An 18628-nucleotide genomic window follows, 5' to 3' on the forward strand; every position below is an offset into this window, starting at 1 on the left:
ATAGCTTTGTGCAGTGCATGCAGCACCAGGTGTATGGAATACACATAGAAATCTTGGAAAGATGATGAGCTCTTTGTGGTAAAGTCCAACCCGCTTTCGAAAGTCGCGGAAACAGGGAAATATGTCCCCCTAGTGCTGCCTTGACACTGGTGTTTCTTGCGCACATCGAATGGTTTCTTTTTAAATACATATTGTACCTGAAGTCGAAGAAAACAGGCTTTGAAACTGGGCAGCTTCATCTGGGATCCCCAACCTTTAGACAGTAATCTCCCTCTGGCTCGTGGTTTAAAGTCACACCATTTCGTCTATGCTCCATTGCTCCGCCATGATTTATTTATTCGGAAATGCAGTGCAATATGAAGGGGAATCAAATATTCTGTCTGAGTTTCGCTGACAAGGGCAAGTCTAAAGGGAAACAGAATAAAAGTGAGAGAAGAGTGGGGAGCTCGCACGAAGAGCGGGGGCATGTCTTTATTACTGTGTTAAAGATGATGTGCTTTGCTGTATTAGTCCCTTTTAGAGGTAGTGCATTGCACGCAAGGGGCACATTCTACGTTCCAGCACATTACGTAAAGCGAATATATATATATATATATACATCAGTACAGCTATGACAAAATGCTTGTTTTGCACTAAATTTCATTGCATTTCAGAACTGATATGAAGCGTAAAACAACGTAGATCTTGCAAAAGATATATTTTTCTAAATGGTTTTACTCAAAGGCCATGGTAAACTGTGATGCAAAATGTCATTACCAATTGGATTCCTTTGGCAGACGCGCTTTTATTCATTTGGTCTTCTGTGCTTTACGTGGAACCAAGACTACCCTGGCAAGATGTCCTTAAAATAGTAGATGCTAGTATATCGTCCATGCTAGGAATGGCCAATTTCAGAACAGGAGGACTAGGTACATACCAAATACACATAAGAAAACCAACATACAATGTACGTAAATGAACCCAGACATTGGGCTCTTTCTCTACGTACATGGAATTTAGTCAGATAGTCAGTGGTAATCCCAGGATTCTGACGTGCATCTGGCCCTCCTAGACTTTTATTGGACACCCCTTGTCTATGCTTATAATCATGGATTTTCTCCTTCTACTGTACAGAGTAGATCCTCCCAACTGCTCAGGTACCTACGGGACATAGTGTCCTGAGTATGCCTTCTACACCGCTGTGTTATTCCTGATTCTCTTTATCCTCCGGCTCTCCTCTAGGGTGACCCACGGGCCTGACCGTTTCTCCAGTCATTATTTAATATCTCCCCTCCCTTTATAAGTCTCACCTATAGACAGCATTTAGCCTTCTTTTGTTGAAGACCTATTGTGTACAACACCACTGCTTATAGTGGGCTTTGGGTCAGTCCTCTCCTTACCACTGATTATCTTTCTTTTCAATCTAATATCTCTGTGTCCTTTTTAATGGCTTTCCTTCCTCTTCTTTTTCTTGTCCCTGTCCTGGAGCATAGCTTCTTTACCATCTTTTGGTTTGATGAATGGTATCCTTATATGACTCACGTTAGGGAACTGCTTTTTCCTTTCAACACTCCATGGGAAAGCATGTGTTTATTTTCCTTTTGCCCCGAGTGCAACTTCCAGCTCGCATCTCCAGGGCCCCAGCACTTTCTGTACTGCTCACCAATCTCGTCAACTGCTTTCCCTTCCCGTTCTCGTCCCGTTATGCATTTTCCCGGCATTTTTTCCAACCCCTAACAACGTCATTGTTCCTCACGCTGCCCTGCTCACCGTAGTGCAGCTCAACGACGACATTGTCTTGCTCGCCCCTCCTCCCTCACTCCTCTGTTGCTCCTGTCCCGTATTTTTTTTTTTTAACTATTCGTTTTTTTAGGAGCACCTGGACGCTGTAATTTGCAACAGGGCTGCTCATTTCATTGAAATACACTTTCACTCACCTTTTATTTATTTTTTTCATTTAGTTTAATGGTTATGCACCATCTTGAACGTTAAATTAAGAAAGAACATCATGATATATTTGCGCACGTGTGATCACACAGTGGCAGCCATTTCAGCTTGTTTTTGTTGCTCCTGCCGATGTTGAACAGCCCCAGCTACAAGTGTTCAGCATTGGTTACAGGCATTGGAAATCCAAAAGGGCCACAAAGGCGAGACCTACTACATTTGCCATTGCTTGGTTTATAGTTCACTGATGTGATTATGAACATTTCATTCTGTGTATTCTACAGATTGACTCTGTCTTTTTGCACAGACCTAGGAATAATAGACATATAATTGTTGTACTACTTCAGTAATTGGTCCCATTGTTAGCCATTTACCTCCTTTTCGTCAAGGTGTCACTGTCAATCCCTTAACTCCAGTCCCTTCTTTTAAAATTATACTTATAAGCTTTTGTCCTGTAACCGTGGAGGAAATGCTAAGCTTTCTATTTCCGGTGGTCAGTCAGGTCGGTACTTTTGCGAGGACTGAAGGGCTGGGGCAGGGGGCAGTTGCATGTCAGACCTCTCACAACATGTAAGTCACCCCTAAGGTAGGCCCAAGGCAGCCCCATGGTCAGGGTGCTATTTCAATGGAAAATGTGTGGTCTGTAAATGATATGTGCTAGCCCACCCTGCTTTAATAATATATTTGTGACAGTGAGGTCCAAAATGCACCATTGGCTACATACCACACCCACGACCCTCTCCTGCGGAGAAGCACAAACTCAGAATTAAAAAACGTAACACCATGGTTGGGGGTTTCATTTTAATAACTGGAATTGATTTCTATCCAAATGAACCCATTTCCAACATTAGGATTACATATAGCTCTTTGATGACAGTTAATAACTCACTGTTCTATGTTAGGATTTTAACTAACTAATAAACTGCAAGTAACAAAAGGATCTCTCTGCCAAAAGCAGTAACCCACTGACCTATTTACATTATATGCACTTTGTGATCTGCATGGTACACGGTCTTTGCAGCAGGCATATGACCCACTGCTCTACCTTACCATGTGTCAAAACTTCTAGTAGACAAACCTCTGATCTCTCTCAATGAAGAACATTAATTACCCGAGTTATTGCGACGTTTTTATTGTTGCCTAAAAATTGCTGGAGACCAGGAATGCAGCAGCAGGTACTTTTCAAACCATAATGCACTTGCAAACACGACGCCCCCCCCCACCCAAAGTCAGTGACCTTTGTTTGCTTGGTGCATGAAGATGCAAGATTCTTATACAAGTTTTTTTCACATTTGGCCCAATTACTACGTGAATGTAAACTGTGACTACATACCTGCCTTTCTCAATATTTCACTTCAAAACTATGCGATTGTATTAGTTTAACGGACCTACAGCCTCACACAACGGTCGATTTGTATAGGGTCACTGGAAAGTCCAGAATGTTGTCCCTGTCCCTCCCAGAATGTATGTCTCCTATGCCCCTGAGGGGAGACCCATTGTTCAGGAGCCCCCACCCACCCCCGCGCTGTCACCTCTCTGTTGACTACTAGTCTCACTTGTGCACTCTGTTGTGTTCTTGGGGGCAGGTGACTCAAAGGGCATGAGCTGGGGGCCTACTCTCATGGGGCACCTGGGAGGGCCTAGGCCTGACACGTGGCCACCTTGAAATAATTAACACGGACACTGGGTGAAGCTTCTGGCTCTGCGCACCGTCGCCAACTGGCGTACGTCCGTGCGTAGCCCCTCTTTATTCAAACCGGTCACGTGGGGCTTACGCTGCACGCCTGTTACATCACAGGCGTGCATAAGCTGGAACACAACATTCCTCCTAAAACATAAAAAAAACAAAAATGCATAGGACCAAAAGAAGGCACTTCATGGCAGTCAATGAATTAAATGTTTCTCAGATCAGAGTGCATAGTTGTAATTCACAATTGAAACACACAGTAAACATGCAGTGGAACAGTCTCACATGAGATGGTCACGAAGACGACAGGATGGTTCTGGATTACTTCTCAGCCTGTAGTGCGATGTCCCTCGAGTCAGGGTGACGCCACCCCCGGCCAGGGATGTTGGACATGGGCTGGCAGTCTCGGGACCGTGCTCCCCTCGTTCCATGCTGGCGCTCTCGTCGTCGTCGGGGCTTTCACTTGTCACTTCAGGAGGGGTGTCTCTCAGACAGCCATCTCGAGATTCAGTGGAGTCCAAGGCTGCTGGACCCGCTGACGCCCGAGTTTCGGGCGACTCCGGAAAGGCATCTGTTTCAGTTTCAGGGTGAAATAGTTTGAAGTGAGACACATTCCGGGTCACTACTTCTCGACCTTCGGCGGCAATGATGCGAGTGCCCTTCACACTGACGACACGCCACGGTTTCTTTTCATATGTCAATCTGAACTTCCCACTGGTAACTCTGTTCTTCAGCAATAGGAGATCTCCTCTGTTGATCCGGGCTATGACAGCTCTCCTCCTCAGGCTTGTTTGGGCATAGGACTTCTGTCGCTTCTTCGCGATTTTACTTTCGTTGGCTAATGCCGGTGTCCACTGAGGGTGAAGGGGAATGGAATCTGCCACTACCCGTCCCATTAGGACATATGCCGGAGCCACCCCCGTAGTGGTGTGGGGTGTCTGTCTGTAGCTCCGCAGGAATGTAAATATCGCCATTTCCAGCGACTGTCCTTTGTCATGTGCGATCTGGATCACCTTGTTGAGGGTTTGCATGAAGCGCTCAGCTTCGCCATTAGCTTGCGGCCATCGAGGAGTCACGCGGCGATGCCGGATTCCTAGGGCACTCAGGTAGCTGGCTAGTTCCTGGCCTTGAAAGGGAGGGCCATTGTCAGTTCTTAGCTCTCGTATCACTCCATGGGCCGCTAGGATTTTCTCCAGTTTGGGTATCACTTCAGTGGCACTGGGGGTAGCTATTATCTCCACTTCGGGGTACTTCGAGTGGTCGTTGATCACAACCATGGTGTGTCGCCCATCCGGGAGGCTGCTGAAGTCCATGCTCATGCACTCCCATGGCCGTTGTGGTCGAGGTTCGACCATGACAGGTGCCTCTCGCGGGACATCTCCTGTCACTTGGCAGGCTGCACACGATCTCACGGTGTTTTCAACTAGGTCATCCATGAGTGGAAACCATACTTTGGTCCTCAGTCTTGCCTTAGTTTTAACCATCCCTTGGTGGACGACATGGGCCAGTTGCACAACCTGATTCGTCAGGGCGGAGGGTATCACCAGCAGGTGACCCCGCAACAGGCATCCGGTGTCATCTTCATTCAGTTCTCCTCCCACATGGTGAAGGCTCTCCATGATGCGTTGCGCTTCAGGTGTGAGTATTTTCCACTCTTCCTTGGCCCGTGCCAGTTTCCACTTTGAAGGGCTTTCCGCGCCTGCTGCAGGCAGTCATCCCTCTGGGTAGCCTCCACGATGTTGCTCATTGATAGTGGCCGTGGACAGGATCGGGCAGTGACGCACCTGACATAGGCTTCCGTATCAGCGGCATCCTCCATCTCTGCCTGAGTGGCTACCCTCGGATGCCGTGAGAGGTAATCCGCTGGATTTCTTGACCCTGGTTGGTACTCCACCCGGCAGTTGTAGTCCTGGAGTTGTAGCATCCACTTTTCAATGCGAGGTGGGGGTTTCGTCGAGGTCCCCGAGAAAAGGGCGACCAGTGGTTTGTGATCCATGGCTACGGTGAACGGCTTTCCGTACAGATATAAATGGAAGTGCCGGCACCCCCAGTGGATTGCTATTGCCTCTTTTACAATCTGGGAGTAACGTTGTTCAGTTTCTGTGAGGGAGCGGCTGGCGAATGCAACCGGGGCCCAGTCTTCCTCATCTCGCTGTTTTTGCATCAGTACAGCACCTAGTCCGGCCGGACCAGCGTCGACTGCCACGAGGGTTAGCTTCCGAGGGTCAAAGAACGCCAGGGTGGTGGTGTCTGAGAGGGCTGCCTTGATGTCATTAAACGTCTTTGCTTGTTCCGACCTCCATTTCCAGGGCGTGGTGTCCTTCGTGAGCTCTCTCAGTGGGATCGTGAGATTAGCAAGATCTCGGATAAATCCCCCGCAATAGTTAACCATCCCTAGAAAGCTGCGGACTTCTGTGACAGTGGTGGGAGGAGCAGCTTCTTTGACGTCCTTTACTTTCTCGGGATCGGGGTTGACCCCCTCGGCGGAGAATGTGTACCCAAAGAAATGTAATTTCTGCTTCAGGAATTCAAATTTTTCCCTGTGTAGGGTGAGACCAGCTTCCCTCAACTTTCGGAACACCTGCGCCAGCCGCTGGTTGTGCTCCGGTATGGTGCAAGCGTGTATCATGATATCGTCACTGACATTGATTACGCCAGGTATGTCGGTAATCAGCTCTTGGATCACATTCTGGAATACCTCCTCTGCGCTGGACACGCCGGAACTGAGTCGTGTGTATCTCTGGAGTCCCACGTGGGTCGAGAATGTTGTTATATTCCGTGATTCATCATCGAGCACCAGTTGGTGGTATCCGGACCGCAGATCTAGCTTTGAAAACCAGCACGCTCCCGCCATCTCTCCGATCAAATCGTCAATTGTGGGCGTGATGTGTCGCTCCCTTTTGGTGGCGGCGTTGGGGAGACGCATGTCCACACAAATCCGGACCGCTCCTGGTTGTTTCGGTTTCCGGGTGACTACTATGGGCAACACCCACGGCGTGGGGCCCGTCACCTTTTCTATTATGCCTGCCGCCTCTATCTTTTTAAGCTCTTCTTCCACGAGTGGTCTGAGGTGGACGGCGATGCGGCAATGCCTCAAAGCTACCGGCTGGACAGCATGGTCGATGTGGAGGTGTACTTTGCGGCCTGTGAATTTTCCAATGCCCTTGAGGATGTCCGAAAAGTCTGCTATGAGCTGCTGTACCGACTCTTGGTGAACTCCGAATGCAAACGTGACGACTCCAAGATCTTCCGCGGCCCTGCATCCAAGTAGCATACCCTGCCCATCCTCCGACACAAAAACGTTGGCGGTGACAGTCCTGTCTCCATGGGTGATCACGGTCCTGAACTTCCCTCGGATCTTGAGGAGTGTCCTGGCCGTATGCAAATACAGTGATGGGAGACGGACTCAGGATTGGCGGCGGATCCATGGTCTGATGGAGGGCGGCACTCATAAGGTTGATGGTCGCACCTGTGTCGACTACAGCCATGAGCTCCTGCTCAGCTACTCTGATGCTACACTGAGGCAGCTTCCTAGTGCGTCGAGTCGCCGTGCGGATCATGTGCACTTTGTGCACCGTCCTCTCCTCTTCTTCATCGTCATCCATGTCACTCTGACTTGGGTCACACTCTGGTAAGGCGTTCACCACCTGCCGGGGCTTGCGGAATTTTTTCGACCGACAGACTTTTTCGAAGTGATTGAATCGACCACATCCCGAACACCGCTTCCCTCTGGCTGCTCATTCCGATGCTTGATGTGGTGGGCCTCCACAGTATCCACAGGACTTTCCCGTTGCTCCCGCGGTGTTTCCAGGGGCTTTCTTGTTCCACTTCGTCGGTGATTTCACCTGAATCTTGTTGACCGGTTCGGCCTTTACTGGCGCCTGGAGGGCCGCTTCCATGTGGGCTGCTCGGGCCTTGGACAGTTCTTTAGTGCGACCCAGAGTCAGGATGTCGGCTAAGGGCTTTCCAGACTCCTCCAGGATTCGTTCCCTTAACTTGGTAGAGGCACAGCCCTGGATTATTTGTCCCCGTATCTCCTCGGTGGCGTCTGCGAACCCACACGTCGATGCCAAGTGTTTCAGCCTGGCATGATCCGTGTCCAACGACTCCTCCGGCAGTTGCCTGGCTTGCCTGAATATAAATCGCTCATAGTCCTGATTAGCCATAGGCTCAAAGTAGGCATTCAGGGCATTTATGAGTGAGTGATGAGTCTTTGGCGTGGCCTCTACGAGTGTCTTGGCAATATTGTGGACGTCCTTGCCTCCTAAGTGGAGCACCATGGCTCTCTTTTGTTCTTTATGAACTTTGGTAGCCTCGAAGAAGATCAACAATCGGTCTACCCAGTCCTTCCATTTAGGGGCTAGCGACGACGGCGAGCCTTCCACCACGAAGGGCTCAATGGGGGGTATCGTGGCCATGACTCTGGTGTTGAGGCACAGGGCGCGGTGTGCCAGGTGATTCCTTTCAGGCTCCCCTGATCGCTACTTCCGGTGTGACGAGTGTGGCTGTGGCCAATGCTTGTTCACAGCTGGCAGGTCAACCTTCCAGAGTTGTTGTGACCAATGCTTGTTTAGTGCTGGTAGGTGTCAGCTGTCACTGCTCATGTGTGCAGTCCTTGAGGCAGGTCTTTTCTTCTGCCCAAATGTCCTCATAGGCCTGTGGTCCCCCCCCCCCCCCCCCCCTCCCCCCCCTCCCCCCCCCCTTTGCTGAACGTGATTGGAGTGCAGCTGGGCTCATGTTTTCCCCCTTTCCTGGGCTGGAGCGCTTCTGTGTGCCTTCACCGCCCTTGCTGACCCGGGTTCGTTCTCCAGCGCGTGGTGCACCGCCCGCACAATGCGTGAGGTTTAGCAGGCCTCACCCGGCCTGCGCGTGAGCGAGGGGCATGGTCAGGGCCTTGTCGCACCGAGGCGCCGCTTCTCCCCGGCCTCGCGCTTCACGCACCGGCAGCCTGCTCGGGTGCGGCGCTGCACGGGACAACAGCTGAGAAGCGCTGGGATGGCCGGGCAGTCGGCAGGTTCACCGGCAGGATTGGAGGCCTTCCACGGGCTGCTGCAGCGGCACACGCGGTAGGAGGGGGGGGCCGTCGGCCGGCAGGCGCACGAGCTGGGCGCAGGGGCTCACAGCGGCTCACTTTGTGCAACGGCGGCAGGCCGGGTTATTTACTCTGCTGTGCACCGTGTGTGGGGCCTCGGGGCACGAGCACCACGAGCCGGGGCTGAAGGCTCGCGGCCGCCCCGATCCACTGTCTGCACACCACACACGCACGGCGAGGGCACGACCACCCTCGTCGCCAGTTGTTGTGTTCTTGGCGGGCAGGTGACTCAAAGGGCATGAGCTGGGGGCCTACTCTCATGGGGCACCTGGGAGGGCCTAGGCCTGACACGTGGCCACCTTGAAATAATTAACACCGGCACTGGGTGAAGCTACTGGCTCTGCGCATCGTCGCCAACTGGCGTCCGTCCGTGCGGAGCCCCTCTTTATTCAAACCGGTCACGTGGGGCTTACGCTGCACGCCTGTTACATCACAGGCGTGCATAAGCTGGAACACAACACATTCACTCTTGGAGTTATTTCATGATAGGGTAGATTTGAATTTCGTATGAGTAAAGGTGGATTGTGAAAATAAAACTTTTACCTGAGGGGCAACGCTCTGGCCCCACCGACAGTGCACTCAGAAGCCATAGACATACACCACTGACCTGGCAGAGAGCTGTGGGCAAAGGATGCCTGCCCCTCTCACTTTCATTACCGCTAGAATCCTAATAGCTGCTAGTTTATTATATTTATTAAAATTGTGATTTTTTTTGTCTTCTGTGCTTACACTCATGCACACAAAAAAATCAGATGACTAATGCAAGCGAGCTTCAAACTGGAGAAAACGGGGCGCTCGGGTGCCCCCCATCCCCAGGAGGCCTCTCTCCGGCCGTTGTTTATGCGATGTAAGAACATCTCTGATAGGCGCGTGTTTGATAGCACGAGCGCGGGGCTCCCTCTGCAAAGAACCATCTGTTTTCCCGCATAAACGTTACACCACATGATTTGTTTTACCTCTTAGAGTTTACATGTTTTATTCCTCGCGACAGCCTCAATCTGTTCCAGCAATAAATACACGTATGCTTAGTTTTTTTTGCAGGTTTTACGAGGCTTTATAGGAGTTTATTTGACTGTGCGTCGTTGATATATATGTCCTTACGCGGCACCTGTGTCAATTAACGCTCTAACCCGGCTTATTTCCTCTCTTTGCAGCCCCTTCTAGCAGGAAGCCAGGGGACCCGCTGGTTATTTCTGATATCAAGAAGGGGAGTGTTGCCCATCGGTAAGGCATCTTTCAAGTTTTCATCCTATAATATTTGCAGAAGAAATCTGTCAAAGATGTCCATTAATGTATGTGTGCAGGAGACACTTCTCTCCATAGCAAGGGGTCAGTAGAAGATTAAAATGGTCCCCAGTTGGAATATACCTCTAATCACAGCGAGCACGCAAAGTGAGAAAAAACATCCATGATAGAAGTTCTTTTTATTCTCCTTTCATCTACCAACCTGCCCATCACTCCAGCTATCTATCCAGCTACACATTGCCTCATCTGACCATATACATCCATCCATCAACATATTCATATCCGCATTCATCTGTCCCTTCACGCACCCATGTATTCCCTCTTCTCTGTCTGTCCGTTCTTCGATCCATTTACCCTTTCACTTGCCAATCCCTTCACACTTCCTTCTCAACGAGTCACACTTGCATCTATCCATCCTTTCACCTTTCCATTCATCCATCCTTTCACCCTTCCATTCATCCATCCTTTCACCCTTCCATCTATCCATCCTTTCACCCTTCCATTCATCCATCCTTTCACCCTTCCATTCATCCATCCTTTCACCCTTCCATCTATCCATCCTTTCACCCTTCCATTCATCCATCCTTCCACCCTTCCATTCATCCATCCTTTCACCCTTCCATCTATCCATCCTTTCACCCTTCCATTCATCCATCCTTCCACCCTTCCATTCATCCATCCTTTCACCCTTCCATCTATCCATCCTTTCACCCTTCCATTCATCCATCCTTTCACCCTTCCATTCATCCATCCTTTTACCCTTCCATTCATCCATCCTTTCACCCTTCCATCTATCCATCCTTTCACCCTTCCATTCATCCATCCTTTCACCCTTCCATTCATCCATCCTTTCACCCTTCCATTCATCCATCCTTTCACCCTTCCATTCATCCATCCTTTCACCCTTTCATTGATACATTCTTTCATTCTTTTACCCTTCCTTTCACTTTCGTGCCTTCCTCTTGTTCTTTGTTTTTCTTATCCTTACCTTTTCTTTCTTAGTTTTCTCATGCTCATTGTTTTTCTATGTGCGCCTCTCTTTGTCTTTTACCCGTTATCATTTTTTTCTTTGTGTTTTCCTCACTGTGCGTGCCGGCTCAAAGCCCTCTTTCATTGCATTTCCAGAAGTGTTCTTTATGAGCATTTTATTTGCAGACCTGCAGGTTAAAGAGGCTTATAAAGAAGTAATTACCTTTTAAGTGTGACCGAGTCCACCAGGCTATCGGGCCAGTGCCGGACAGTACTTAAGCTAATAGAGTGGGCAGGTACCTACCTACGTCATTTCCCGCCAGGTCGGTGCATAGCACGTGCTAAATTCCAGTGATTAGACTGAAGCCGACAGGACATAGCTGTATGGTATACGTCTCTCTGCACTTCTAAACCCATGACAAATGGGCTAAGAATAAAAGTACACATTAGTATTATTGAAATGTATATTTGCAGTGCACAGATATACATTAATGAAATATATATTTCTAATGCACCAAGTTTCGTCCAGATATCGGGGCCTTTAATTAGGCCAGCAGTGCTTAATTTGTGAAAGAATGAGTGCCGGTGCCCGCAGCTCTGCTCGGAAGCTGGCCGCCGGTGCAATTAAGTCAGCGTGCCGAATACTGAGGCTGATGGTCTTTAATACACTACCGTACACTCCCTGCCCCCTTTTCATACTCTTGCGGATTATTGCTTTCTCCCTGTGTTTGCAGTATTTCTTCCTCCATCTTTTTGATCTGTGTGTTTTCGCTCTCTTGCTCTTGGTAAATATCTGATGCAGAAAAGCAAGTGCCATTAGCCAAAAATAAGTGCTAGTGGCTCCCACTGGCAACCACCGGCTCAAGTTAAGCACTGCCGGCCACTATTGTAAAACAAGCCAATTGAAGTGTGTCTCAAAGTATAGCTTTTAATGTTTGTCTTCAGACTAATCTGGATACTCGAGTATCTGCTCCTGACTGACTATCTCTAACTTCTGGGCGGTTTTGGTTGCTGAGCTACTACTAACAACTTCTGAGCACTCCACAAACACAAATATTATATTTTGCTTGCCTTATATTCTGGCACACTGGTCATATGTTTCATTCTGTAGGTTAAGATGTATTTTTTTTACATTGGGTAATGTTGACAATTTGATGTCAACAACAAAATCTAGGAATTTATCACAGTACGACAAAAAAGTAATATTTAATATAACATTGACTATAGAAAAACATCTAGTTAATTAGCCGACTATATATGTTTGGTATTAATTGTCCTTCCATCGGTTGATTGAAACTGACATTAGTTAGAAAAATGTTGAAATTGAGTTTTGTAGAAGCAAGTTTATTATTTATTTATTTATGTATTTATTTATAAATACAAAGTCAATTAGAAGTACATAATTAAATTTCATGGTTAGTATAGCACAACATTTCTATGGGTTTGTCATTCAGCAGAAAGAAATGTTCTTATCTCTAGGTCTGGAGAATGCGGAACTCACTGGTCAATCAATAACAATTTCTGCCTCCATTTCCAAGCCAGAATAATCCTTATAGCTAGTGTCTGGTGGAATTTAGAGAGTCAAATGGTATATATGGTGTTTAAGAAATGGTCTCTAAGGGTAGTAGCTGTACAATATTGCTTAACATTTCACCAGTATCAGGTATGCATACATGCACACCATAACTTACCCTTTGTTATGTCATGTCATATTATGTTATGCAGATTTGTAGAGCACACTGTCATTTGGGCGGGTATTCTGCCCCAGACTAGGTGTAAGCCTAGACAAACTTAGGGCCTAGTGGGACTACTCGAAAAGCCAGGTCTTCAACTTCTTGCGGAATTCAAGAAGTGAGGAGGCTCTTGTGTGTAGTGGCAGGTTGTTCCACGCTTTATGAGAGATGAAGGAGAAGGCTTGCCTGCTAGATCTGGTTTTCTTTATGCATGGAATGTGTGCAGGTAGGAGCTGGACAAGAGGATGAGTCTGGAAGATTTGTGAAAGCAGATGCGTATGTAGGGCCAGTGTTATGTAGTGCCATGCAAGTGTGTTTGTGGAGTTTGAATTGTGCTCATTTGTGTATGGGTAGCCAGTGGGGCTCCTTTAGGTGTGGTGTGGTCTGATGTGAGTGTGGCATTGAGAGTGATTCTGGCCACCGAGGTGTAAATGGTCTGCAGCATTCTGGTGAGTTTTTTGTTGTTCCTTGGCAGTCCTAGCTCTGTTGGCCACTAGGTGGAGTCCCACCGTGAAGTGCACTTCCCAAAGACTACACTTTTGGTCTTGTCATGATCAGCTTTAGGCAGTTGTTCTTCATCCAGTGGGCGATTTCAGTCATGCAGGCATTGAACTTGATCCGGATACTGGGCCTCTTGTCCGTGAGATAAGTGTGTCTGCATAGGAGAGGATGTTGATGTCGCCAGAGCAGAAGAGGCTGGCTAGAGGGATCATATATGCTTTGAAGTGGTTCCGGCTCAGGGAAGATCCTTGAGGCACTCCCCAGATGAGGTTGCGTGCATCCGAGGTGCATGGCATGAGGCTGACAGACTGGGTCCTTCCAGCCAGGAAGCAGCAGATCCATTGGGGTGCATGTCCTTGGATTCCAATGCCATGTAGGCGTTGGATGGGGATGGGGTGGGAGGCTGTGTCAAATGCTGCTGGGAGGTCCAGGAGGATGAGGGCCACTGTGCTCCCTCTGTCCAGAGTCATGTGAATGTCATCCATGGTGGCTATGAGGGCTGTTTTCATAATGTGTTAAGGTATGAAACCAGACTGAGTGATGTTGAGGAGTTGGTGGTCTCTGAGGTATTCATTGAGGCGTCTGTTGATGATTTTCTCTATAACCTTGACTGGAAAAGGTAGCGGGTAGATGGGTCTGTAGCTTGCGAGAGTTGAAGGGTCTGTAGAGGGTTTCGTCTGCAATGGGAGGACAGTTGCATGTTTCCAAGCATCTTGGAAGGTCACTGAAGAGGTGGAGCCATTCAGAATGAGTGTGAGCATGGCACTGATGAATTGCAGTCGCAGTCCTCTGAAGTAGGTATTGTGGCACCAGGTGTCTGATGGGGGCGCTGAGTGGATGGTCGTTGCGGTGGTGGCAGTTTCTTTTAGAGTGATAACATGCCATGTGGTAAGCAGTGGTTCTTTGGATAAGCTGAGGAGATGTTTGGTGAGGTATGTCGGTCTGGTTGCAGGTTGAAGTTGCTGCAAGTGGCATTGATTTTGTATTAGAAGAATAGAGCGATTGTTACTGAGGTTCTGTTAGGGGGTATTCGAGTTGAAGGTGGCTGTTGGTGAGATGCTGTACATATAGTGATTTGAAAGAACTCAAAGTCAAGATTCGCTTTACAATTGAGTCCGAAAGTCTGATACATCAGGACAGGGATTGGTGAAGTGTGTTAATTACAGTTATATACACTGTCAACATCTTTTATTCAACAAACACGGATAGTTTCTAAAAAGTAAGTGGTAATTATTATCTCCCAGTACTAGCAAGTTTAAAAGAGATACCTTTTGTGTGTTACAAAATGAAGCTCCTGAGAATGCATTTAAAAAAAAAAAAAGATGAAACCTGCTTTAAGAAATTTCCTGATATACTTTTTTTCGAATTGGTTGAAGTCAAGATGAGATCAGATAGGGGGGATTCAGAGCTCTGATGACTGTTCGTTTACCTGAAATAGCCTTAAGCGGTACTTTAATTGGAAGCATGCCCAACCACCACTCCATACCTGCAACCATACACTCTACCCCCATTTCACAGAGCAACCATGCTCCAAAGCATCCCTCATTCTATCACTGCTTTCACACTGTTGCTACCTTCAGCCAGTCAGCTATAAAGTGTATCCCCAGTAAACCCTCGGGAAATAGGTAACTGTTACCTAGTGCGATACCCCTGACTGTTTCACTGATATGATTCAACCACATTCCTAAGCTATGCTATGATTCAACCACATTCCTAAGCTATGTCACATCTGCGATAGATACCAACATCCTCCTCTGTTGATAGAACTGTGATGACACCACGCATTAGACAGGAAAAAATACTCTTGTGTCATATAATGTTTTTTTGCTCGGACTTATTTTAAGCATCATTTTTATGAACAATTTCAAGCATCACTGATTTGAATTATTTACGAATTCCTTTTTTATGTAACGTTTTGTGCGCTTGTGGACTAATTCTGTATCTGCGCATGTGAAGAAAAGAGTTCCCTTCTTTGATCTCTTTAAGAAACAATTTCTGGCCCCAGTGACAATTGTTGTGGCGAATAAACAACTTTCAAAAGTAAATAAGGAATATCCAAATTGAGCCAGACTAAGAAGTGGTTTCTGTTGTTTCTTCATTGGCTCACGGTGGGCTCTGTAATGTTCAGAGTGGCCATAGGATGGTTGTATCATGAGTAAAGTACATTTTTAATGGGAAATAGTTTCTCATATACAAAGCTTAAACTCTAACGACTTGTCCAATTTTTTTCTATTTAGCATTTTTGCCCAATATTCTGTTATTTTCAATGGGTCATCAAGCATCGAATATCTTATGGTATGTAACAGGTTATCTGTAGTTGTCAGCAATCTGTCTGTTCATCACATAAATTGCAGAACTACTTGAGTATCTATAAGTACTTCAATATGTGTCAAGAAAACTTGGGTCAAGACATAACTGTCTACTCATAAAGTTGACGTTCACCTTAATGTGTCTCCTATATAAAAAGGCGGTGTGCCTAGGATGTATGACATCACAACACATGCTTTTACATCGCAACTTTTACAACGCATGCCTTTACAACGCATAGTGTTGAGGGGTGCTGGATAGTGAATAGTTTAATTTACTATTCCAACTCCAGTCCCCGTGGATAGTAGGGAAGGTGTTGGATAGTAAATTAAATCTATTCCCTATCCTATAGCGCCCCCCCAGCGCAATGCATTGTAATGGTTTGCGTTGTAAAAGTTGCGATGTAAAAGCACTGCGTTGTAAAAGTTGCGTTGTAAAGGATGTTTCCCATGCATATTGCCCTAATGCTGAAAGTTTTCAATGCCAGTTTACCAACACTGTTAGCAACTATGTCAAACATACCATACACCATTTTAAAACATTTTCTTTTACATTTGTTGTTTCGTGCATTGTGGAAGGCGACCTTTTTCACTGTGACATGTTAGTATTGATTTTAAAAGCTTGCCGTTTAAAAATGGTGATCCACAGTCCGGATAGAGACGGTGCCTTTGAATGTTCATTTCGCAGGAGGCCAGACCTTTTCCAGATTAGTGACTCGAAGGATCGTTCTATTGTCATAGACTTGAGCCTGTAAGGCCTCTGTGGAACTATGACACAGCTTTGCTGTCAGATGACTGAGCCCATGCAATCTTTATGACTTGAGGGTATCTCTGCTGTCAGGTCCTCAGGCCAATGCCTGATGCTGCAAGATTTATGCAATGGACAGGCTCGCTTAGCTGTTTGACGCTTAGGTTCATGTAGTTTTTCTAATGCGAGGCGTAGTTCTCAGTCCTTGGAATGGAGGGCCTAGTTTGTACAATAGATGGAAGCATGGGAATAGGATGGCTGTCCTAGCCTGAGTTTGTAAGATATGTGTCTCAGGGGAATAGATTTACTATCACAGACCAGAGCCTGGATGATCTGTGCCCCTTCTATCAGAGATCTTAGCCTATGCGATCTATGTAACCTGAGAGGTGGCTTGCTGTCAGATGCCAGAGCTTGCTGGACCAAGGTCATCCGAAGGATAGCTCAGCGGAGATTGGACTGCAGGGACTGGAGGGATAACCTTAATGTCCAATGCCTGAACCTTTAAGAGCTCTGTACCTGAAGACTAGTTCTCCTGCCAAATGCATGAACATGTAAGATCTGTGTAACCTGAGGGGACCATTGCTGTCATATGTCTGAGACTATACGATCGCAGCTTCTTGAGTGATGTCTATGTTGGCATAGGCCTCATCCTGTAAGACCTGTATGGCATGAGAGCTAGCTTTGACGTTATATTACTGAGCCGTTCACATTTGTGTAAGTTAGGTGACTGCTCTACTGTACGAAGTATTGGCTTGTGAGTGCTGTGCAGCCTGATTGGTGTTCTTCTAATGAGACCTGGGCCAGCAGATTGCAGCAACTGGAAGAACAGATGCGAAGTATGGTTCCCAAACGGTCTGTGTGTAATGTAGAATGGTCTGTGCATCGCGTGCCTTCTGTGTTCCATTGCTGCTCAGCTTGAGTGCTGCTGTGCCTGTAAAACGCGGCTATGTAATGTGATTGTGTAACTTTAGGGAGTTAAATCAGTTGGGTCTGAGCAGTGATGTCCTTGGTCCCGTTTACTTGTCTACCATACATCGTATATATTCCGTCCTGCCTTGGAGAGTAGCTGTAACATGGGCTCAATAAAGAAGTAGTTCTACTGGAACTATAAGAGTCCTGCCTCATCACTTCAATCAGATCTGGCATGATTACGCAATGATGCTGTCTGATACCTCAGCCTGACCAGCTCTTGCCCTGAGCCTATAGTATTTCTTTAACCTGAGGGATTGCAGCCTCAGTTTGTACGGTTACCTATAGAGTTGCACCACTGCCTGAAGCATGAACCTTTAAGATCGGTGCTACCTAATGCGTGATTCTCCTGAGGAGAGCTAAGCCTGTGAGATCTCTGTAACCACAGGAAATGTTTGCTGTTCGAAGTCTGAGATATCTTTCCATCATGTGGTTTTGCTCAGGTGATTAGGTCTAGCCACATACAAGTGCTCTACCACCTGGGATGCCTCCGAGACCTTAGCTTGTAAGATCTCTATGGCCTAAGGGAATGTGTCCGGAGTTGTCAGATATGTGTGATATATGCAAGAGCATTGCTTTCCAAAGCCTGATTATCTGACATCAGTGTAGCATCTGACGTCAGTGTAATGAGATTAATAGCTCAGATGACTGATCTTTTATCCCTCAACATCTTTGTAACACAATGAAAAGGTTTGCTGCCCAGTAACTAAGAAATCTCTGCAATGGTGGCCAGCTCATGCCCTTTAATATCACTATGCTTAAAGGGACAGAAATTCATATAGCTTTATCGCTGCTCAAGTCTTTTAGATTTGTCACCTGGGCAATTAACTTGTATTAAGATTTGTCTTTCTTAGGAGTGTTACCTTGAGAAATTGCTTTGGCTGCTAAAAATGTTATTAGTATTATTTTTTGTAACCTGCTGATAGCCCTGTTCTCTAACTTTGCAATGTACTCGCTTTAGGTTTTTTATTGTTAAAATATACGAAAGCTACTCTTTACACTGTAAGAAATGGCAACCTTGCTTCAAACATAGCTTGGCTTCTGTGCGTGATACAGCCATCTGTTGTACGGCATCAATATTATGTCGGATGACGTGTACAGCCGCTTGATGCTTGCAAACCTGAATCCTCTTGACACATTCGGTGAATCATGTACAAATCCATGTAGATGGGATTGAAGTAATTAAAATGCATTTCAACCTCCCAGCCTTTGTCGTCAGCCTGCCAGTTTCTGGCACTTGCATGTTCGCTAGCGCTTTGATAGTCGGAATGGAGAAGGGAGACATTTGGATAACCTAAGATATTATACATCGCACATCAATCTTGCAAAATGACACCAAATCATGAAGGGTCTCCAGTACCATTTCAGATTCTGGTACAGACAGTACACTGCATGATATCTTGGTCATAAGCATACGCGGCACCTAATCCAGTGGATGGTAAGTCAATAACAGAA

At 46.9% G+C, this 18628-nt stretch overlaps 1 protein-coding gene across 7 annotated transcripts in view; it reads left to right on the top strand.

The window, feature by feature from the left end:
- GRIP1 (glutamate receptor interacting protein 1) overlaps positions 1 to 18628 on the top strand; it is a 1198832-nt gene that overhangs the window by 1092033 nt on the left and 88171 nt on the right. For all 7 annotated transcript variants that reach the window (XM_086919026.1, XM_086919023.1, XM_086919024.1 and 4 more), the window contains one exon: positions 9857 to 9926. In XM_086919026.1, coding sequence (XP_086775152.1) covers positions 9857 to 9926 — 70 coding nt within the window. The remainder of the gene's footprint in view (positions 1 to 9856; positions 9927 to 18628) is intronic.

This window comes from Lissotriton vulgaris, chromosome 1_1, assembly GCF_964263255.1.
Source record: "Lissotriton vulgaris chromosome 1_1, aLisVul1.2, whole genome shotgun sequence".
In the NCBI taxonomy this organism is placed as follows: domain Eukaryota; kingdom Metazoa; phylum Chordata; class Amphibia; order Caudata; family Salamandridae; genus Lissotriton; species Lissotriton vulgaris.